The following is a 19,417-nucleotide window of genomic DNA, read 5'->3' on the forward strand; positions in this document are numbered from 1 at the left end:
TCTAGGTGGAATGAATGATGTAGTTGTATCAGACTTTCTTGAATCCGTTGAAAAGGTTTTTAAACTGGCTTCAAACAGAACATTTTCCGTATGGCTGTGGCCAGATTGGATCTACAAATTATCCTGGCAATATAGACATTTCACAAAACATAACGACAAAATTATAAATCTTACAAACAATGTTAGTATTTTAACGATATATTAAATTTTTTGCCTTTAGCTGTGTTGCTTCAAGTTCATCCTATTCAAAATAAATGCGTTTTCGCTGATCTGACTACGCAAAAATTTCATCGCATATGTTAACTCTGACCCTTAATTGTTATCGTAGGAATTTACCATCACTCCTACATTTGTATATTTTGACGACGTATGTATCGAAATCCCCATGTAATAATCCAGTATTCGAAAAAAGCATTTTGCTAGTCCCATTTGGTAAAGTGGGAGGCACAGGATGCCGGCTAGATTATGGGTACCACAACGGCGCCTATTTCTGCCGTGAAGCAGTTATGTGTAAGCATTATTGTGTTTTGGTCTGAAGGGCACCGCAGCTATTATATATTACTAGGCAAATGAGACTTAGCATCTTATGTCTTAAGGTGACTAGCGCAGTTGAAGGGCTGCTCAAGATTTTATATAACAATACGTCACTCGTACCGTTGGCTCAGTTGGAAGAGAGGTCGTGGGTTCGAGTCCCGCATTGTTCATAAAAATTTTGTTTTCAAATTTTATTTGTGTAATAATCCTAGAAGTGAGGGTTATCACTTTAAAAACATAAAAAATTCTTAAACCTGATTGATGTAAGCTTATGGTCACTTTTATAATTTTAATTATGTTCTTATTACAATTAATATAGTTCTGAAAACTATTCCTATTGGTCGTTTCTTAAGAGCACACACGCCTGCTTACCACCCATGCTCTGAAAATATCTATGGTTTTTTAACCATTATTTTATGTGTACAGTAAAAACCTTTGAGATCTCCAAATGCTTGTGCACATACATAAAATTATACTTAATTATAAACCTGAATAAACCTTAGCTAATCTCTTAGGTATCTACAAATATTAATAGATTATAATAGCTGTTTTTAATATCATAATATTGTTAATGTTAGATTAATTTCAGTTATAAGCAGCTTAAACGTAAAAATATAAAACGAATATTTTGAGACTTTATTTTTTAACAGTTGAATAGATAGTTGCTAACTATATTGATTCTTTGCAATATAATATATTTTATTCCACAATCCATTTCCAGGTCTCAAAATTAAATATAAATTATTTAATGTAATCAGCTTATAAATTCATTTATGATCATCGAAATGTTTATCAATTATTGTTGTACTTAATTTTGTTATTTCAGATTATACGAAAAAAACGCAATGAATTAAAACATGTTGATTTAGATGCTTACGAAAATCAAACAGTTTTTGGTAAGAATCTTGGTTTTTAAAACGTTTTGAACCAGAACACTTGCGATTTTGTACAAAATGCGATGTCAATTTGGCTTAAAAATTACGAGTTTGTTATTTTGATATTATTTTTAATGTGAAGTTCATGAAAACTCAATGTTTATCACAAATTCCATCAATACACTGCCGACTACAAGTTCAACCACCACGCTTACAATATTGAAGCGTTCTGTTTTGAGTGTGCGGTGTGATCTTTAAGAGTTCACCTCTCCTAACCAGGTTGATTGTTAGTCCTTCTGCATGTGACTTGGGTTCATTTAAAAATTGCATTGTAATTAAAGCCATATCGACTCCGTGACACGTGTAATAAAACAATCTACAATATTTAATTTGGGCCTTAAAAATTACAGGGCAAGACGATAAAGTGGATTCATTTCTAGATCATCTTATACTATTATCCCAGCGACAGAATGGTTTCACAGACACAGAACTGCGTGAAGAAATTACAACGTTTATACTAGCTGCTACAGATACAACGGCGATTGCAATTTGTAACACGCTTTTATTATTAGGAAAATATCCAAAAATTCAGGAAAAAGTTCATGAAGAGTAAGTACTATTTTGCCAAGTACTAAAACCTAAATCATACAAACAGCGTTATTATAATTTTCGAATGATAACCATAAAACTATTGCATGTTAAATATATTATTAAGGGACTAAAGTCTGAATTTGTATTTAATTATTTAGATTAGTACGTGTTTTTGAAAACGCCAATGAAAAATTATTTAAAGATTTGAAATATCTGGATATGGTTTTGAAAGAGTCTCTTCGTCTTTATCCACCTGTACCGATGATTACTCGGAAGGTAACTGAAGAAATAAAATTACGTAAGTATAACAAGCGGTATGATGGTTTTACATATGTACGACTTTAAACCTATTATTTTGATAATATTAATATATAGAAGGAGAGTTTAGTGAATAGAGAGAATGAGGTGCAAATTCTATGAAACCTAAAATAGTAAATTATAAAAAAATAAATAATTATAATGAAAATTATTAAGATTAAATAAAATTAAAATAAGAATATCGTCCTTTAAGTAGCTTTTGATGAATTAAATACTACCGACAACACACACACATATATATATAGACTTGCATGTAAAGAATTGTTGTAATTCAAATACGCTAACTCAGAAACAGTTTCAAAACTTTGTTCAACTCTCATGTTGTGGCTTCATCTACAGGACCTACTTTTCAGTTGGTAACCTGTTCCAACCCATGATAATTTGATGCAAACAATAATTGCTTTCAGTTCGAGATTTACTAATCATGTTGATGAAAAAGCATCGTATTGACTGTCATAAGTTCCACTTTAGGAGTAACGCCTTTACTTGGGAGCGGAAACACCAAGACCGGTCACCTCATTCTAAATAATCACTCCATTTGACGATTTTTCGCAAGATCATAGGAGCCTTGCTGAAATTATAGACCTTGAGAAATTCATAAAAACATAATAAAAATATTTTGAAGTGAAACTTCTTTAGGCGAATGAGGATAAATATTTTACGAATGAAACGCAATAATAATAATATTAGCGTCACGAAGATTTGCAGCGTTTTAGTCGAAGAAGAGGGAGAGGGCGATTGAGACCGATCGAGACAGAGTGAGAAAGGGCGAACAGATTAGGATAATTAATATAAACGAGATTTAAAAAATAGTTTTCCAAAGAAGTTTCACTTCTGAAATGTTTACTTTGTACGCACGCCATTTTTTTGGACAGGACAACGTCCATTAGATCTATTTAAAATATATCTTATTAAAGAACAAAACAAAAATAGAATATAATTTAAATAAAGATGTGATTAGAACACAACTACATATTAATATCTATAAATCAAATTATGTTTTACTGCCATACAATATAATCTTTAGATGTATGAATATTATTATATGAAATTCATAATGACAATAAGCAGGATCACATTGTTCATATTTTAACAATATGATGAACGGAAGAAAATGTTACAAGCAAAATAATATTTTCGACAGCATCATCTGGCTTTACTATTCCTGTTCAAACTGGTTTAATTATTTCAATTTGGGGAGCTCATCGCGACCCCAATTACTGGGGACCTGATGCTGATTGCTTCAAACCGGAGAGATTTGAAGCTGGGGGTAAAACTGGGCTCTTCATTCCATTTAGTACAGGGCCAAGAAACTGCATTGGTAAGTATCTAATCCGTAATGGCTTTTCCAGGGTTTAATATGGTAAGACAGTGCATATATTGACTCCTTATATTCATGTTATGAGTTGCTTATCAGAAATGTTAAACATTTTTCGTACGATAGTAATAGTAAAGTTATAATTCTAAATTTTGTAAATTGAAAATCAACCTAAATGTTCCTGCAGTTTGTACAATTTTTTTTTGGTCGGGTCCAATCTTACAACGGGATATGAGTTAAGATGAAATTTGATTTATTGGCTCAGTCCTCAATATAAAATATTTTGATTACAATTAAGTTTGACTTAGATGACAACCAAGACTGGTTACACGTTAAAACATCATTTTTCGGTTTACAGTATTTATTGCACTTGATCATGTTGTCAACGTTATTATTCGTCACCATGAAATGACCACGAAGTAACTCCTTTATGGTTAACGGCATTGATATTATTTAATATTTGGAAAAGATTTCAAGAAATGTTTTTATTTAAGATATATGAATTACTGGTTGTTTTAAAATTATTTCACAAAATAATTATGGATATCATAAGGGTAAATCCACTTCCCTTCCGATTTTTGAACAATTGAAGTAAAAAAGTTTTAAATCTTGACTTAAAGAAAGCTATCGATTTCGTTAATCACGATAGTTAAAAAGAAAAATGATAAGATATGACATTAGGGTTTTATCTTGACTGAAATCATATTTTATTGGATGCTGGTAGTGTACGCAAGTAAGAGTGGTAAACTTTAAATAACTTTTAGTAACTTTCGTGGCGGTCCCCCACAGTGCGGTTTTCAAGGAGCTTTCTAACACGTATTACAAAGCTGTGGAATAAACTTCCTTGTGTTTCCGGGACGATACGACATGGGTACCTTCATAAAAAGTGCGTACACCTTCCTTAAAGGTGGCAACGCTTCTGTGATTCCTCTGGTGTTGCAGGAGTTGCAGTTGCTCGTTTGTCCTTCTTTCCCATAAAAAAACGTGAAGCACAGATAGCAACTCATCAGTCGTTCTTTTCCAACTGTAAAAGATGATTCCTCAGAATAGAACTATTTTGGGTTATTTGATATTATTTATTTAAAGACTTTCAGAAAATATCTCCATTGTTTTATGTTGTCTCTTATACTGATAATTTAAATGAATGTGAATTGGACATTTACCACTTTACTTTAAAAAATAATGTTGATTCACTTAATAACAATGAATTATTGAAAACAAAGTAAATGCAATTTTGTATAATAGGAAGTAAACAAACTGATTTAAATATTAGTTATAATGGAATAAATCTTAAAAAGTTGATAGTTCAATATTTTTAAGTATTATCTGAGATAAGGAAATTAAATAATTTGAGTTGCTAACAGTAATTCTTGTTACTACAGGTTACCAATATGCAATGTTAACAGCGAAAAGTGTTATTGCTTCAATTCTACGTCAATTTAAAGTTGTCACTGAAGAAGAAGATGGTCCAATTCCTAAAATTGAATGTAAATTTTCTCTGATGTTAAAAGCTAAGCATGGTTATCCTACCAGATTAGAACTAAGATAATGTACTGTTTGAAAATTATTCTATAAAAATTAAACTTTATAGTAGTTAAGTGTAAGGACAGTAAGCATTAAATCAATCATTAAATGGTTTTGGCTAAGCCATATTATTTGATTTTATTATTGTAAAGATCTTAATAAATGTATTTTTCCTAATGTTGTTATTATTAAAAATAATCCATCCATCCCATCTCAAAAGTTTTCTTGATATTTATGAAATATTATTTTAAAAAACAAATTTTAAATGAAAAAATATTCTCTGATCTCTGGTGCACCCCAGTATCAGCTCGAACCATATTACCGTGTGCAACGCAGAGCTGCTTGAATTTTTGGAGTCCAATACAGTGCTCTGTGAACTACTAGATTACTTGGCGTAGTGTATTTCTTCCACGTACTACCAATTTAATAAAAGTTATATAGCATCAATATTATACAAGAAAAAGATATTATGCAAAGTCAGGAGTTCCATAAAGCTCCCATATTTCTCAGATATTATTTTTGCTATCTAATAAAGATATTTGCAATAAAATTCACAATTCATCGTTATCTCTTTTTGCAGATGATCTAAAATTCTATATTGATGCCTCTCCACCTAACTGTAATCTCCTCCAGTCAGACCTTAACAATATTCAGCAATGGTGTGAATTGAATGATATGTTATTAACTATATGTAAATATAAATAATCATGTTACACGCAGAGAAGTCCTTGAAAATCTGAAGATCCCCGCAAGCGCCGCACTGCACCAGGCTATCATACTAGGTAACGACGAAAAAAGAATACTTTAACTAATACATACAAATTGAATGGCATTGCGCTTTAGGAAGTTAGTGAAATACGCGCCTTGGGTGTAATACTACTCAGGCAATTTAATTTCAAACAACATGTAGATGCTGTTGTTAACAAATCTTGATCTAATCAAGATCACGGGAATAGGTTGGATGAGGCCGACGACCATCCTGTTCTCGAAGCATCCTTACACAAACAATGAATTCAAACTTTAAAGGTGCATCTAATAGAGGATAATTTATATTTATACAGTTTATTACTTACCGGGGCAATGCTGCCAATATCAATACCATCTTTGTGCTGTAGAAGAGGGCTATTCACGCTATTTATAAATTAGGGAATCATTGAGAGAAAAATTTAAAGAAATTAACTTCTTGACTCTTGCCTCTCAATATATTCTTGATATTGTTATGTATCACATAAGTGAATTTGATAGAAACTGTCATAACCATAATGTTAACACTAAGAACAACCAAACTTATAATGTCTACTACTCGACTAAGTCGAGTAAGTAAGTCTTTTGTGCGGCGTTGTTTTTATAACAAGCGTTTACAAGTTCCCGGATAATGTTCAAATCAAATCTATTACGAAATTCGAAAGAATTGTTAAAAAACGTTTGAGTGATAAAGCTTACTAAAACATAAATGACTTTCTTATTGATACCACTGATTGGGAATTGAGCGACCGCCCACAGGCACTTAAATAATAAATTTTACTGTACGATTTTACATAGTAACCATATTTTTAAATAAAAAAAGAAGCCCGATGAGTTTGTTGTTACCGATCTTCTCAGGTCTGAGGCTTACCTCTTGGAATGGGTGGTAGTTTTTGACTTTCATGCGATTTTATATCCTATTTTGAATAAAAAAAAATAAATTTATAACATATTTGATATTTAATACGCCTGTAACAAACACAGTTCATATATTGGATGCAGCACCGTACAAACTATTTTTTGTATATTACAGCCATTGTAAAATACTCTATTGATTGAAAAGAGTGGGCGTTGAATTTCTTGTATGTTCTTTTTACGAGCTCTACCTACTTTTTCCGTAACTATGGTAGATTCAGTAATTTAAAGGAAATATTTATAGCAATGGACGTCTTCCGGCTGGTGTGATGATGATGAAGAAACCAGTGTTTGTTTATTTCATAACTTATACAATCATTCACATTTGGTTTAGACCAACAAGAATGAAATAAAGAGAGCCATATGTTAGCTGAAGTGTGATACAAATGGACTAGGCTAACGTCAGGGTGTCGTATTTGGGTGACAGTTTACGCACGCTTCGTAAAACGCAAGAGAAGTATACCTAAGATTAAGTATAGGAACAATCACGCCTCTATGAACTGCCTTAATGGAGACATTCAGGCTGTGCATAAGCGCTTGTAATGTACTTGGTTAACAATCTTATCGTCACTGGAATCATATTCATCGTATAAATGTTTGCACCTATCGGGATTCGAACCCGGGTCTTCTAGCTCAGTATAAATATTGGATTTTGAATTTACTTTGTGAACCGCTTATTTTTATGGTTTCCGTGTTTAAAGAATTAAAATCAAACTGTAGCCATTTCTTAAAAAGAATGCTAAATTTTGGATTCATATTGTTGTGCAGTCACAATTAAGTATCGATATTTACAATTACAATATGTTCTTTGTCATACGATACGATAAACATCGTAGTATATAGTAAGTATGACTGCATCAAATCAAAAAGATTATTTTAAATTTCTAGTTACATAAGCAAATTAAGACTTTCCCTATAATCCATACATTCAATCTTAATATTTCAAAATGTGATAGTGTGACAAGCAAGCTTGTCTTTTCGCTTTTAAGAGTATCGGCAGGTTTATGTGAATTTTTTTTGAAGATAGTTAGAGGGCTCTCGGATCAAGAGCTACATTAATTTAACCCGACAGCAGCATATTTCTTATATTGACACTTTTTTATCTATCAATATTCTGCCGATATTATAGTGGCAAGCACTAACTAACTGGTATAAGAAACGGCTAAACATGGATTGCCACATGTCGCCTCTTTCTATCGCATGAAAGAGTGCAAAAACTTAGAAAATCTTCAATTAAATGCGTGCTCTCCAGGCTTATTATTGCATATTATCTTGTCAATTTTGATTAATGGCAATAATTTTAACGTTTTTTCAAAGACTATATTGCAATTTTTTTGCGTCAATTTGTCAATTAAAGTTTTTCTTATGTTTATAATGACACATATTGGTGCTATACCAGTATTAGTCAGTTAAAGCAATTAATAGTTGTTTAATTTTATATCCGTTAATTCTAAGTTCTGTCGCACGACTTTTTATGTGTGTAATTCTGTTGGTGGTTCTTTTTTTTTTCTATTTGTATTCTGCGTCTTGGCAATCTGTCTTTCAACAATGATCCATTAAGCTATCTGAAAATGATTGTATTTTGGCGTTGTGTTTAGGAGAGGCTTTTCCGGTGAGAAGTCTCTCAATTCTTGTCCACAAATCTTGCTGCTAGTCCCTGAATGCAGTGGCGCTTCAGCCTGGTGAATTTAAGGCTGTCAGGACCCTGAAGTTAAAAAGCAAGTTTGTTTCTATGCCTGTTAAGTCTAAACTCGTAGCTCTTACTGTACTTTTCTATTTCTTGCTTAATGGTTTCCAGTTTTATGTCGGCGCACATCAGTTTGTTGTTCACATGCCAAGGAATATTAAGCATGTTTCTGATAGTTTTGCTTTGGAACCTCTCCAGTATTTCTATGTTACTTGTGTTTGCCGATCCCCAGAGCTGAATTCCATATGTCCAAATCGGTTTTAGAATGGCTGAATTGTAAACAGCAATTTTGCCTTCATATGTGAGTTTGGATTTTCGACCTAGGAGCTAGTATAGATTGCGGACTTTGGTATCTAACTGTTTGCGTTTGGTCCAGATATGTTTCTGCCACGTAAATCGTCTATCCAGGTGCATCCCTAGATATTTTGCATCATCCGCCTTCGGCACTGGCTCATTGTAGATGAAAACTGGTGGACATGTTTCTCGCCTGAGTGTATAAGTTACATGTATGGATTTATCCTTGTTTGCATTAATGCGCCATTTATCAAACCATTCCTGAACTAAAGAAAGATGTCTTTGTAGGTTTTCAGATGCTGTCTACGGTTTCTCATGTACAGATAGGAGCGCTGTATCGTTTGCATATGTAGCTGTTGTGGTAACTTCATCAAGGGTTGGTAAGTCTGCTGTAAAAAAAAGATAAAGCACTGGACCCAGAATGCTGCCCTGGGGTACACCTGACTTAATCTCATGCATTGGTGATACTTCGTCGTTGTATTTAACCTCAAAGCATCTTTTTCCCAAGTATGATTTGATGATTTGGAAGAAGCAATGAGAAAATTTCGCTTGATTTTATAAAGAAGGTCATCATGCCAGACTTTGTCAAATGCTTGACTGATGTCTAGAAATATGGCAGAGCAGTATTGTTTGTTCTCCAAAGTTCTGTTGATTATTTCAACCAGGCGGTGGACTTGCTCGAATCACCTTCTCAAGATGATTTGTCAATCTGGATAATATGATTTTTTCGAGTAATTTACCTACTATTGGTAGCAGACTTACAGGCCTATAGGAGGAAAGTTCTTGTGCCGGTTTTCCAGGTTTTAATATCACAGTAATTTGAGCTATTTTTCCGTTGACTTGGAAAACACGAAAGTATTAAGCATGCGTTGAAAATTAAGACCAGAAAGACTATTCCTTTTTGCGGGAGTTTTTTTAAAAGAGTTGCATCTATTTGATCGTAGCCGGGAGCTTTTTTGTCTTTTAGTTTACTGATTCCACTTAAGACTTCTTTCGGTGATACACTTTTCATTGGTAGGCACATTTGGTTAGCTGATTTAAGATAGCTATGTATTTCATCGTCATGCTTCTTACTCGTGCTAGGTAAAGGTTGGAATACTTGCTCTAGGTGCTTTGCAAATGCGTTGGCTTTGTCCAAGTTCGATCTGACCCATGTTCCGGCTTGATTTCTTATAGGGGTCGCCTTCCAAAGCGAATAGTTTGTGTCGCTGCCAGGGCTGAGGTTACTATTATTAAGGTCTCTGATTACTCGTTTCAGTTCTTTTGAGGATTTGTTAAATGCTGCATTGTCTCTGATGTATTTGGATTTATGCCCCACCTTTCTCAGCTCCCGTCTCTGTAATATTTTATTTTTTATATAAATTGGATAGATATGTTCTTTGGGAACTCTTGATTTATGTTTCGGGGTCGATTCATAAGCTGCTATGTGTACAAATCTATTAAATTTTTCTATAGCTTTTTTATGTCTTCTGAGTTCTTTAAAGGTATATTTAGTTCTAGCTTGTTTGATATGATGTTTTGATATTTTCCCCAGCTTGTATATTGGCTGTGTATTTTCGATGGAGCATCTTGAAGAATAACATTACTAAAAATTTTCAGTAAGACTGGTGTATGGTCAGATATGCTCTGTTTTCATGTTATTGAGTGCAAGGTTTTTCGTTACAAAGAAGTCCATTAAGTCAGGTTGCCTTGCCCTATCAGTAGGCCAGTATGTGGGTTCGCCGATAGAAAGATAGTCGAGATTCAACTCACCCATTCCATAATAAAGTTGCCTTCCTATAGGGTTAATTGTGTATGTTTGGCGTTCCAGTCACCGCCATCGATGAAGCGGTTGCCTAGAGTATTTAGGAATTCTTTATAATCATTCACTGTTATGGTATGCTTTGGAGGACTGTAAGCCGCTCCTACTGTGATTTCTGATACTGTGTCAATGATTTTAATGATAGATGCTTGTATTTTTTCTGAGGAATAGGGTTCTAAGGGGTAATGTTTTATATTTGTTTTGATAATAACGGCAGCCCCTGCATGAGCGTTCCCTGAAGGGTGGTTTGTAGTATATATTTTATAATTTTTGAATTCAATATGGTTTTTTGCAGTAAATCTAGTTTCAGATATTACAGCTATATCAATTTTCTCTATTATTAGGAATGCCTCTAGTTCTAGTTTACGTTCTGTCAGGCCATTGGCATTCCATGTCATTATTCTAATATTATTAATCATTTTATTTGCAGTCTGCTGAAAAGTTGGAATATTCGATCCATCATTTTGTCAATCATGTCCGCCATAATAATTTGGAATTTGTTGAACATTCTGTCCATGATTACTTCCAGTTCAGTTTTATCTGGTAAGCTGCTGGCTATGGCTTTTTATCATTGCGGCATAGGATTTGCCTTGTCCTGATATTGTTTTATGTCTTTCTAACGAGAGAATAGAATTTTTCTTAATGTCCGAATGAAATCTTTGTTCCAGTATAGGAAAGTGTTGTTCGCGCGGTCTGGGTGTCACGTGCTCTGAGTTTCTTCTGTTTTGTTGGGATTTTTGAGGTCTTTGTGGAGGTTGTCTTCTGTCGTCGTTAATTTGATGTTGTATATCCTGTCTGTTATTATTGTTGAGAGTGTGGGACACCCTGGGTATGTGATTTATCTTTAGTATTTGCTCTCTATATTGTTTATATTTCATACAGCCTCTATAGCTAGCCGGGTGTTTTTCGTTACAATTACCGCAAGTAGCGTCTGTGTGCGGAGATTTGCAGCAGGAAGCAGTGGGGTGTTCTTCGCCGCACTTAACGCAGCGAAACGGCCTAAAGCATTGGTTCTTAGAATGCCCAAATCTTTGGCATCTTTTACATTGAACAATTTCTTTCTTTTTGTAAGGTGCTTCGAATGTGACTCTCATATGGTTCAGTTGTTTTACGTTAAATATGTCTTTGTTGTTGTGTTTGGGCTCCAAGTCAACGTAGAACACCGGCAGTGGTTCTTTTGTTACTCTATGTAGTACGTTGATAGTTTGTCGTACTTTGTGACCTTGTTGGTTCTAAAAAAAAATAAAATAAAAAGAATGTTAAGTGGGCGAGTAGTAATATCATATAACAAGTTACAACAAAGTAATCCGCTATCCTAGCACATCCGGTAATTTTGACTTCAAAATTCTTGACCAGTTATTGGGTTTTCCGGGAACAAACAGACAAACAGACGCGGCGGAGGATTTTGTTTTATAATATGTAGTGATTATAAATAATAACCACTAAAATTTTTGCATATCTGCCAAGACAACACAATATGTGCCTACTCCTTAATTTGTAAAATTGTTATCTTTCTAGTTCCAATTAAAGAACTTTAACTTTGAATAATAGTCTATATTTTAATCATTACTCTATGTGGCAATAATAATGTGGGGTTGCCACATAGTCAACCAACACTAACCTCTCATCAAATTTTACTGTAACTATCCTATCTATAACAATATAACAATAAGATGGCGCTATGTTACAAGGCAGATATAGCACGCCTCTCTGGGGACAATTCAGTAAGATGCTCCAGATTGATAAGAAAACGACGCGTCGAGAAAGAATAACACTTCTTTTCTTTTCTCTCAGTAAATTCCTGAATAACAGTAAGAGTTGTTGTACTTATAATAAAGGCTTACTCAGTTCAATTATTGTAAGTCTAAAATATACTTTATTTAAATAAATAAAGGTTTAAAAAAATAACTTCGAAAACAACTTGTTTATATAGTCCCAGTTACTGTTCAGGCATTATCTATAAATAAATTTAAATGTTTTTAAATTCTACTATTCCACCGCTGAATATCTAAGTGATCGGACTGTTTGGGACTAGATAATGATCACTGTATTATTTATTAGAAAGAGCGCAAAAAAGAATGGGAGAGTTTCATGCGCCGCTTCTTCTCTTTCAGAGCGCCATTTGTTTCCGAAGCGTTGGTGTGTTTGAAGTGACATCGACAATAATTCTAATAGAATCAATTTTGAGTAAATAAATGCCTGCATTTAAACAAGAAGAAATGGGTTGCTCACATACCAAGGTCACGCTATCAACAAGGCAAATATCACAATTTATTTCCTCGCCTTCTTACCTACTGACTCTGCATGATTTCACACTAACATTTATTTACAAAACACCAGTGGGAGGCTCCTTTACACAGGATGCCGGCTAGATTTTGGATACCACAACGGCGCCTATTTCTGCCGTGAAGTAGTAATGTTTTTCATTATCATTACTGTGTTTCGGTATGAAGGGCGCCGTAGCTTGTGAAATTACTGGACAAATGAGACTTAACATCTTATGTCTCAAGGTGACGTGCGCAATTGTAGTGCTGCTCAGAATTTTTGGGTATTTCAAGAATCCTGAGTGGCACTGCATTGAAATGGGCAAGGCGTTTCAATTACCATAGTTAGATCTAATCTTCACATGTTTTATCGAACTTTGGGAATATGGTGCAGGAATGAGCTTTATTTTGAAAGTTGTCTATGAGAAAAAAGTTGTGGATTCAAATGAAACTGTTTCGTTATATTATTATAGTAATCAGAAAACAAAAACTTCAAAAATAATATTTTAATGGAAGAAGAGGACTAGCGAGCATTCGGGTCACCTGATGTTACGTGATCACCGACGCCTACATTCTCTTGCAACACTAGAGGAATCACAGGAGCGTCGCCGGCGAAAGACGCGTAAGTACAACTCAATACATTTTTGATAATGTTTTGTATGTTCATAAGCACATTGAGGAATTTTCTAGAAACTGTGACATTCATAATGTTAACACGAGGAACAAACATAAACTTGTTATGCCTACTACTCGGTTGAGTCGAGTTAGTAAGTCTTTTGTTGGGCCGTGTATATGCTTCTACAATATGATCCCAGAAAATGTACAAAACAAATGTGTTACGAAATTTAAAAGAATTGTTAAAAAACGTTTGTGTGGGAAAGGTTATTATAGCATAAACGATTTTCTTAATGACACCACGGACTCGGATTAAAGCGAACACCCTCAGGCTCATTAATTATAAATGTTTATTGTACGATATTACATTGCAATCCATATTTTATATAAAAAAAAAGCCCGCTGAGTTTCTTGCGCCCATTCTTCTCAGGACTGAGGCAGTCTCTTTTGAATGGGTGGTCGATTTTGACGTTCAATAAGTGATTATAAATCCTATTTTGAATAAAAATATTTGAATTTGAATTTGAATTTTAAGTACGCGCTTTTTTAAAGTACCCATGTCGTATCGTCTTAGAAACATGCATAAGGAAGCTTCCACTGTTTGGCTGAACGTGTAAGAAAAGTTCTCGAAAACCGCAATGTAGAGAAACGCCAAACATCCAAATAATATCTTAATTTGAGGCGATTCATACGAAGATGAAATTCATCGGCAGTGAACAAGTCAAACAGCTCTTCGTAAATCTATATACTATGTGTATACCTGGACAGCAAATAAACCGGGCCACCCGCTACATTGGATCTCTGATTTAATTTTCCCGAAATGTATAAAATTTACAACTATCAAAGTTATACCTACAGAAAGTGCGTTTCATGATGATTAAAGTGAGAGTAAATTCATTGGGATTTATCTATTTATAAAGAGAGAAATTTTACAATAAGGAGTCGTATTTCAGTCGTATTAATCGCTAGTAATCATAAAGCAAAATGAAATTTTAAGGCCACAAGTAAAACAAAAAATAAAAAACATTATTTTTCAGAATTCAGTATTCTCTTCCCTTGCGCGAATTTCTGCCAGCATCTTTTTATTTATCGCCTTCACGAGTCTAACGATGAAATCTTGTCGAAATGCATTCCACTCCTCTTTAATTGCTATTCGCAGCTCTAAAAGCCTTGTTGGAGCAGGTACCCGGGCTCGAACCCGACGTTTCAGCTTATCCCATTAGTGTTCTATCGGATTCAAGTCTGGGCTTCGAGCTGATCAATCTAATGTATGGATGCCGACGCTGCGTAGATACTGGGTCACCACGTGAGCAACATGAGGCCGTGCATTATTTTGGTATATCCTGCGTTAGGTACCACATGGTCTGCGAGGATTTCAGTAATGTCGCGATGAGAAGTTAATCCACGTGCAAGGCCACAGCCCGTCGGTTCGATGAAAATTAAAGCTGTATGTGCGGTTAACGAGGTGCCGTCCCAGACGATTACAGATCCTCCTCCATAAGCAACAGTTTCCTAGGTGCAACATTGAGAATAACTTTCTCCAGGGTGACGATATACTCTCTCTCGTCCGTTACTTCCATGTAGGCTCACCCTGGTTTCATCAGTGAAGAGAACATTACCACACTTCTCTAACGTCTATCCCCTATGCTCTCGAGCAAATTCAAGTCAAACTCGAGGGTTAGCTACCGTTAATGCTGGGCCTGTTGCAGCTCTCTTTGGAGTCAGGTTCCATTCAGCAAGTCTTCTTCTGACGGTATCTGAACTTATGACCACTTGGCATTCGTCATGCAGACTTTCTTGGACTTGAACTGCGTTGAGGCGGCGATTTCGCAAAACAGTAAGTTGGATATAACGATCATCTGCTGTTAATGTAGCTAAGTATGGTCTGTAAACTCGTTGCACTTAAGATCTGCTGATTATAATTCTTCTAGTGACCTCACGTTGTGTAAGGCCCGCTTGAAGTAGTGCCACAGCTTGACCTGCTGCCTGAAGTGTCGTATCAATTTTTACCGAAAAAAGTAGCAAAAATACGCGTGTCTAAGCAAGCGATTGACTAAAACTTAAGAAATGATAAGAAATATCCGACTACCTTCACTGTAGAACAAAAAACTGTAATCGCGATCTGTAGTAAATACAGAGCAAATCGTCAGCGTCGTGGTAGTTGCTTGATTGCAATATGAGTTGTCGATACTTTACAATAAATTTAAAGCCCTATTTATTATCATGAAATGTACTTTCTGTCAGTATAATTAGGACAGTTGTAAATCTTATACTTTTTGAGAAAATCGAATCAGAGATCTGAGGTAGTTGGAGACACGGTTTATTTGCTGTCCAGTGTACAGATAAGAGATTTCCACATATGTATTGATTCATCACGATATCTCCTGCAGCTTAAGCCGTAGAGACTTGAAATTAGGTATGGATATTCCTTTCGCCGAGTAGAGGTCGGATAAGAACGGATTTTACGAATTTCCACCCGCTAGAGTATAATTTATTATGAACATAACAACGTCGGTCGGGTCAGCTAGCTAAATATAAAGCTGATTAGAACAATAATAATAAAATGTTCATAATATATTATAACCATCTCAATTACACAACACAATATACATAATATACCTATCTATCTTATTCCAGGTATATTCTTACATCATTCGTTCATAACTTGTTATTTATTTGAGAAGAAATATATTATTTCTTGTTATTATGAGGTGCCCACAAATATATTATAAGGTATCTTTTTAAACAATGTATACGGTTTTGTGAACATTACAGCAATTTACTTGATAAATGATCCCAACACATTCGTCCGGCCCAAAATGTTTTGCTATCCCTATATCATAATAATATTGCGAATGTTATGAATTCAACTCACGGTCTAATTCACTCGTTACGAGCTTTGGGATGAATAAAATAGATTTGTGTCACTCACAACCATCAGAATTAGAATACGCGGTCATGTTTCGGAACCTTGACACAGTAAACCATGCTATTTCACTTTGATTATGTTTTAGTAGTATTAAGTTTCATTAGAATGTTAAAAAGCATTTATATTCTCAAAATTGATCCATTAGAATTCTTTTTGATGTCATTTCAAATATAGTAGATACTACTACCGCTTCGGAAACGAATGGTGCTCTGAGATATAAGAAGCGGCGCAAGAAACTCTCTTAGCATTTTTGCGCTCTTTTTAATCAAATAATAATATTTCATTGTATCTAAAATGAATTCAACAAAGTCGGAATAAACATCGGAGTCTAAAAAGTTCGAAGTTTTTAAAAACAGAGATATACCTGTAAGCTTAAAAACTAAGACTTTCTATAGCTGTATAATCCCGTCCCCAACGTATGGTTGTCAAACGTGGGAATTGAATAGGAGTCAGCTTAGGAAAGTCAAAACAGCACAGCGAAACATGGGAAGAATTTTTTTAAACAGAAGGTTAATAGATAAGACACCAAATAAAAACATAAGACAAAAAAGTTAATTACAAGATGTAGCAGAGTAACGAAAAGAATGAAATGGAACTGGGCAGGTCATATATCTGGCTGCTGGAGTAGTTCATAGTTGATACAAACATACATATAGACAAAATGTTGTGGAAGAAAATGGGGGAGGCCTTCGCCCAGCAGTGGGATGAAGTATAAACTAGAATAACAGTTTTGTACAGTTTTAAGGCTTAAATAATTAAATAAATAAAATTGTCATTGCTATTGCTATAAAATAATCATTATCTGGTCCCAGTCTGTTAGATCACTTAGATATTCAGGTGTGGAGTAAAAGGATTTACGACAGGGCCATTTTGTTATACTACATTTTAATTTAATTTAAGATAATTCCTGAACAGTGGCTGGGACTTTATTATAAATGTGTATACATTTACGCTTAAAGCTATTATGTATCTTATGAAGCCTACTAGAGTTAGTTACAAGGAATCCCTTATCCCAATAATGAAAATCACTATTAAGAGCAAAGAGGTTACGATTATTATAAACGTATATTAAATTTTCATAAATGTACTGACAATGAACAGTCATAATATTTATTTCTTAAAAGTTTTCTTTGAGAGACTGTCTATAACCAAGCTGATATATAACACGAACAGCTCTCTTTTGCAGAGTAAACACTATATCAATGTGAGCAACATGACTCCACAGAAAATAGATAGATAATAATGTTAATCGTATTGATTGTAAGGTTGAATGACTTAAACTGAGTCAGAGGTTGAAATTCTTTAGCCTAAGTCCCTTTGTCCTTTGTCCCTTCCAATCTTGAGTTGAAAACCAAAACGAAATAAGTACAGAATTACTGATCAAAGAGACATAATGTGGGAAAGTTGAAGAGGCAGGGATTAATCTAACGCCGTCGGTCGGGTCGAGTCATGTTTGAAGTTCTCTGTCAAAAGAACAATAACCTGTTTCACATTTTTTTTATTAAATCAAATTGTTATAGTTAAGTAGATAATGCCGTATAGTTATTATATCACCAGAATTATTATCCTTTGTTTTAAGGATTTCATTGGATTGGATTGGATTTCAATCAATAAAATCGAAAGAAGTTTCAATAGCATCATTCGATTGGAATCATCGAAAAAATTCTAAGATCAATAAAATCGTTTTACTATACACCTTGTAGTAAAACAATTTTATTGTTTTGAAGTGTGATTTACAAGCGTCAAAAAAAATGGTGTGAGTGTAATCTTTACACGCGATTGAAGTAAAACATAATATTAATTAACTTTAGGGATAATTAACAGATACATAAATACATTATAATTATAAACATTAATTAAAGCCGTGTTACCAACTAAGCACTCACATATTGCTGAATATCTAGGAGCATTGTTAGAAATTTTGGCAATTTTTTTTCTCAGAAACGCTGAAGATATAACCTCGAGCAAAGTTGGCATTTCATTCTCTACCTAGTAAGTAGTATATATGCTGACAGACAGACAGCCGTCCTAAACACACGTGTTAAATTTGAAACATCGGTCCAGACGTTAGGAGGAGATCCTACATACATAGGAGAGTTATATGCATATAATTATATATATGATATGTCGACTTTATTGGGAATCTAAACCAATCTCATCTATCTATCTATCTTAAGCTCTATAAAATAAGATAACTAGTTTATAATTTTCATTGTTTGTTTTTTCTTTAGTATAATATCTTTGTAACGCTTTAGATTTAATCTGTAATGTTACATTGTATCTTTGATAAATAAATAAATTAAATTAAGTCTCAAATTCACTGGAACACTAAAAAATCATCAAATTCAGTCCAGCCGTTTAGGAGGTAGTTCAATTGTGAATCTAAACCATCCACTTGAACACACGTAGAAAATTTCGTTCAAATCGGTCTAGCCGTTTAGGAGGAGTTCACTGTCAACACACGTACAGAAGAATCATTTTAATATATATATATTATAAATGTATAATTTATCTAACTATTCAATTATTATCATTATTTAAATAACTATTCAAGATGCACTTTAAAACGAACATCATGGCTGCTCCTCAAATACTATTAATTCAATAGGAGTTGCTTTCAATCCGGATGCTGAGGTTTAAGTTTGTCTTATAGATTCAGTACATATTCCCTCGAATATTATATAGATTTGGCTTTGATCTTATGAATGTAATATTGCACTAGTCATATTTAATTGAACTACATCTAGTTCTTCGTGCTCAACTATCATGATGTATTTTTAAATAAAATCCAGAGTTATAAGAACAAGCATTAAGAGTACATATTTTAGTGAGTTTAAAGGGCATTAAAGGCAATAAAGGCATTTATTTTCTCAAAATTGACTCCTTTAGAATTCTTTTTGATGTCATTTCTAATATACTAGATACAACTACCGATTCGGAAACAAATGGCACTCTGAGAGAGAAGAAGGATCTACAAACACTTCCTTTTCCGATACGTGGTCGCCTTT

At 34.0% G+C, this 19,417-nt stretch overlaps 1 protein-coding gene across 1 annotated transcript in view; it reads left to right on the top strand.

The window, feature by feature from the left end:
• The window catches only part of LOC126968172 (cytochrome P450 4C1-like), a 146,292-nt gene that overhangs the window by 99,491 nt on the left and 27,384 nt on the right, over positions 1-19,417 (top strand). Inside the window, exons 3-4 of the mRNA XM_050813029.1 lie at positions 1,361-1,430; positions 1,820-2,018. Of these exons, the coding sequence (XP_050668986.1) occupies positions 1,361-1,430; positions 1,820-2,018 (269 nt within the window). The remainder of the gene's footprint in view (positions 1-1,360; positions 1,431-1,819; positions 2,019-19,417) is intronic.

Source organism: Leptidea sinapis, chromosome 15 (assembly GCF_905404315.1).
Source record: "Leptidea sinapis chromosome 15, ilLepSina1.1, whole genome shotgun sequence".
NCBI classification, from domain to species: Eukaryota; Metazoa; Arthropoda; class Insecta; order Lepidoptera; family Pieridae; genus Leptidea; species Leptidea sinapis.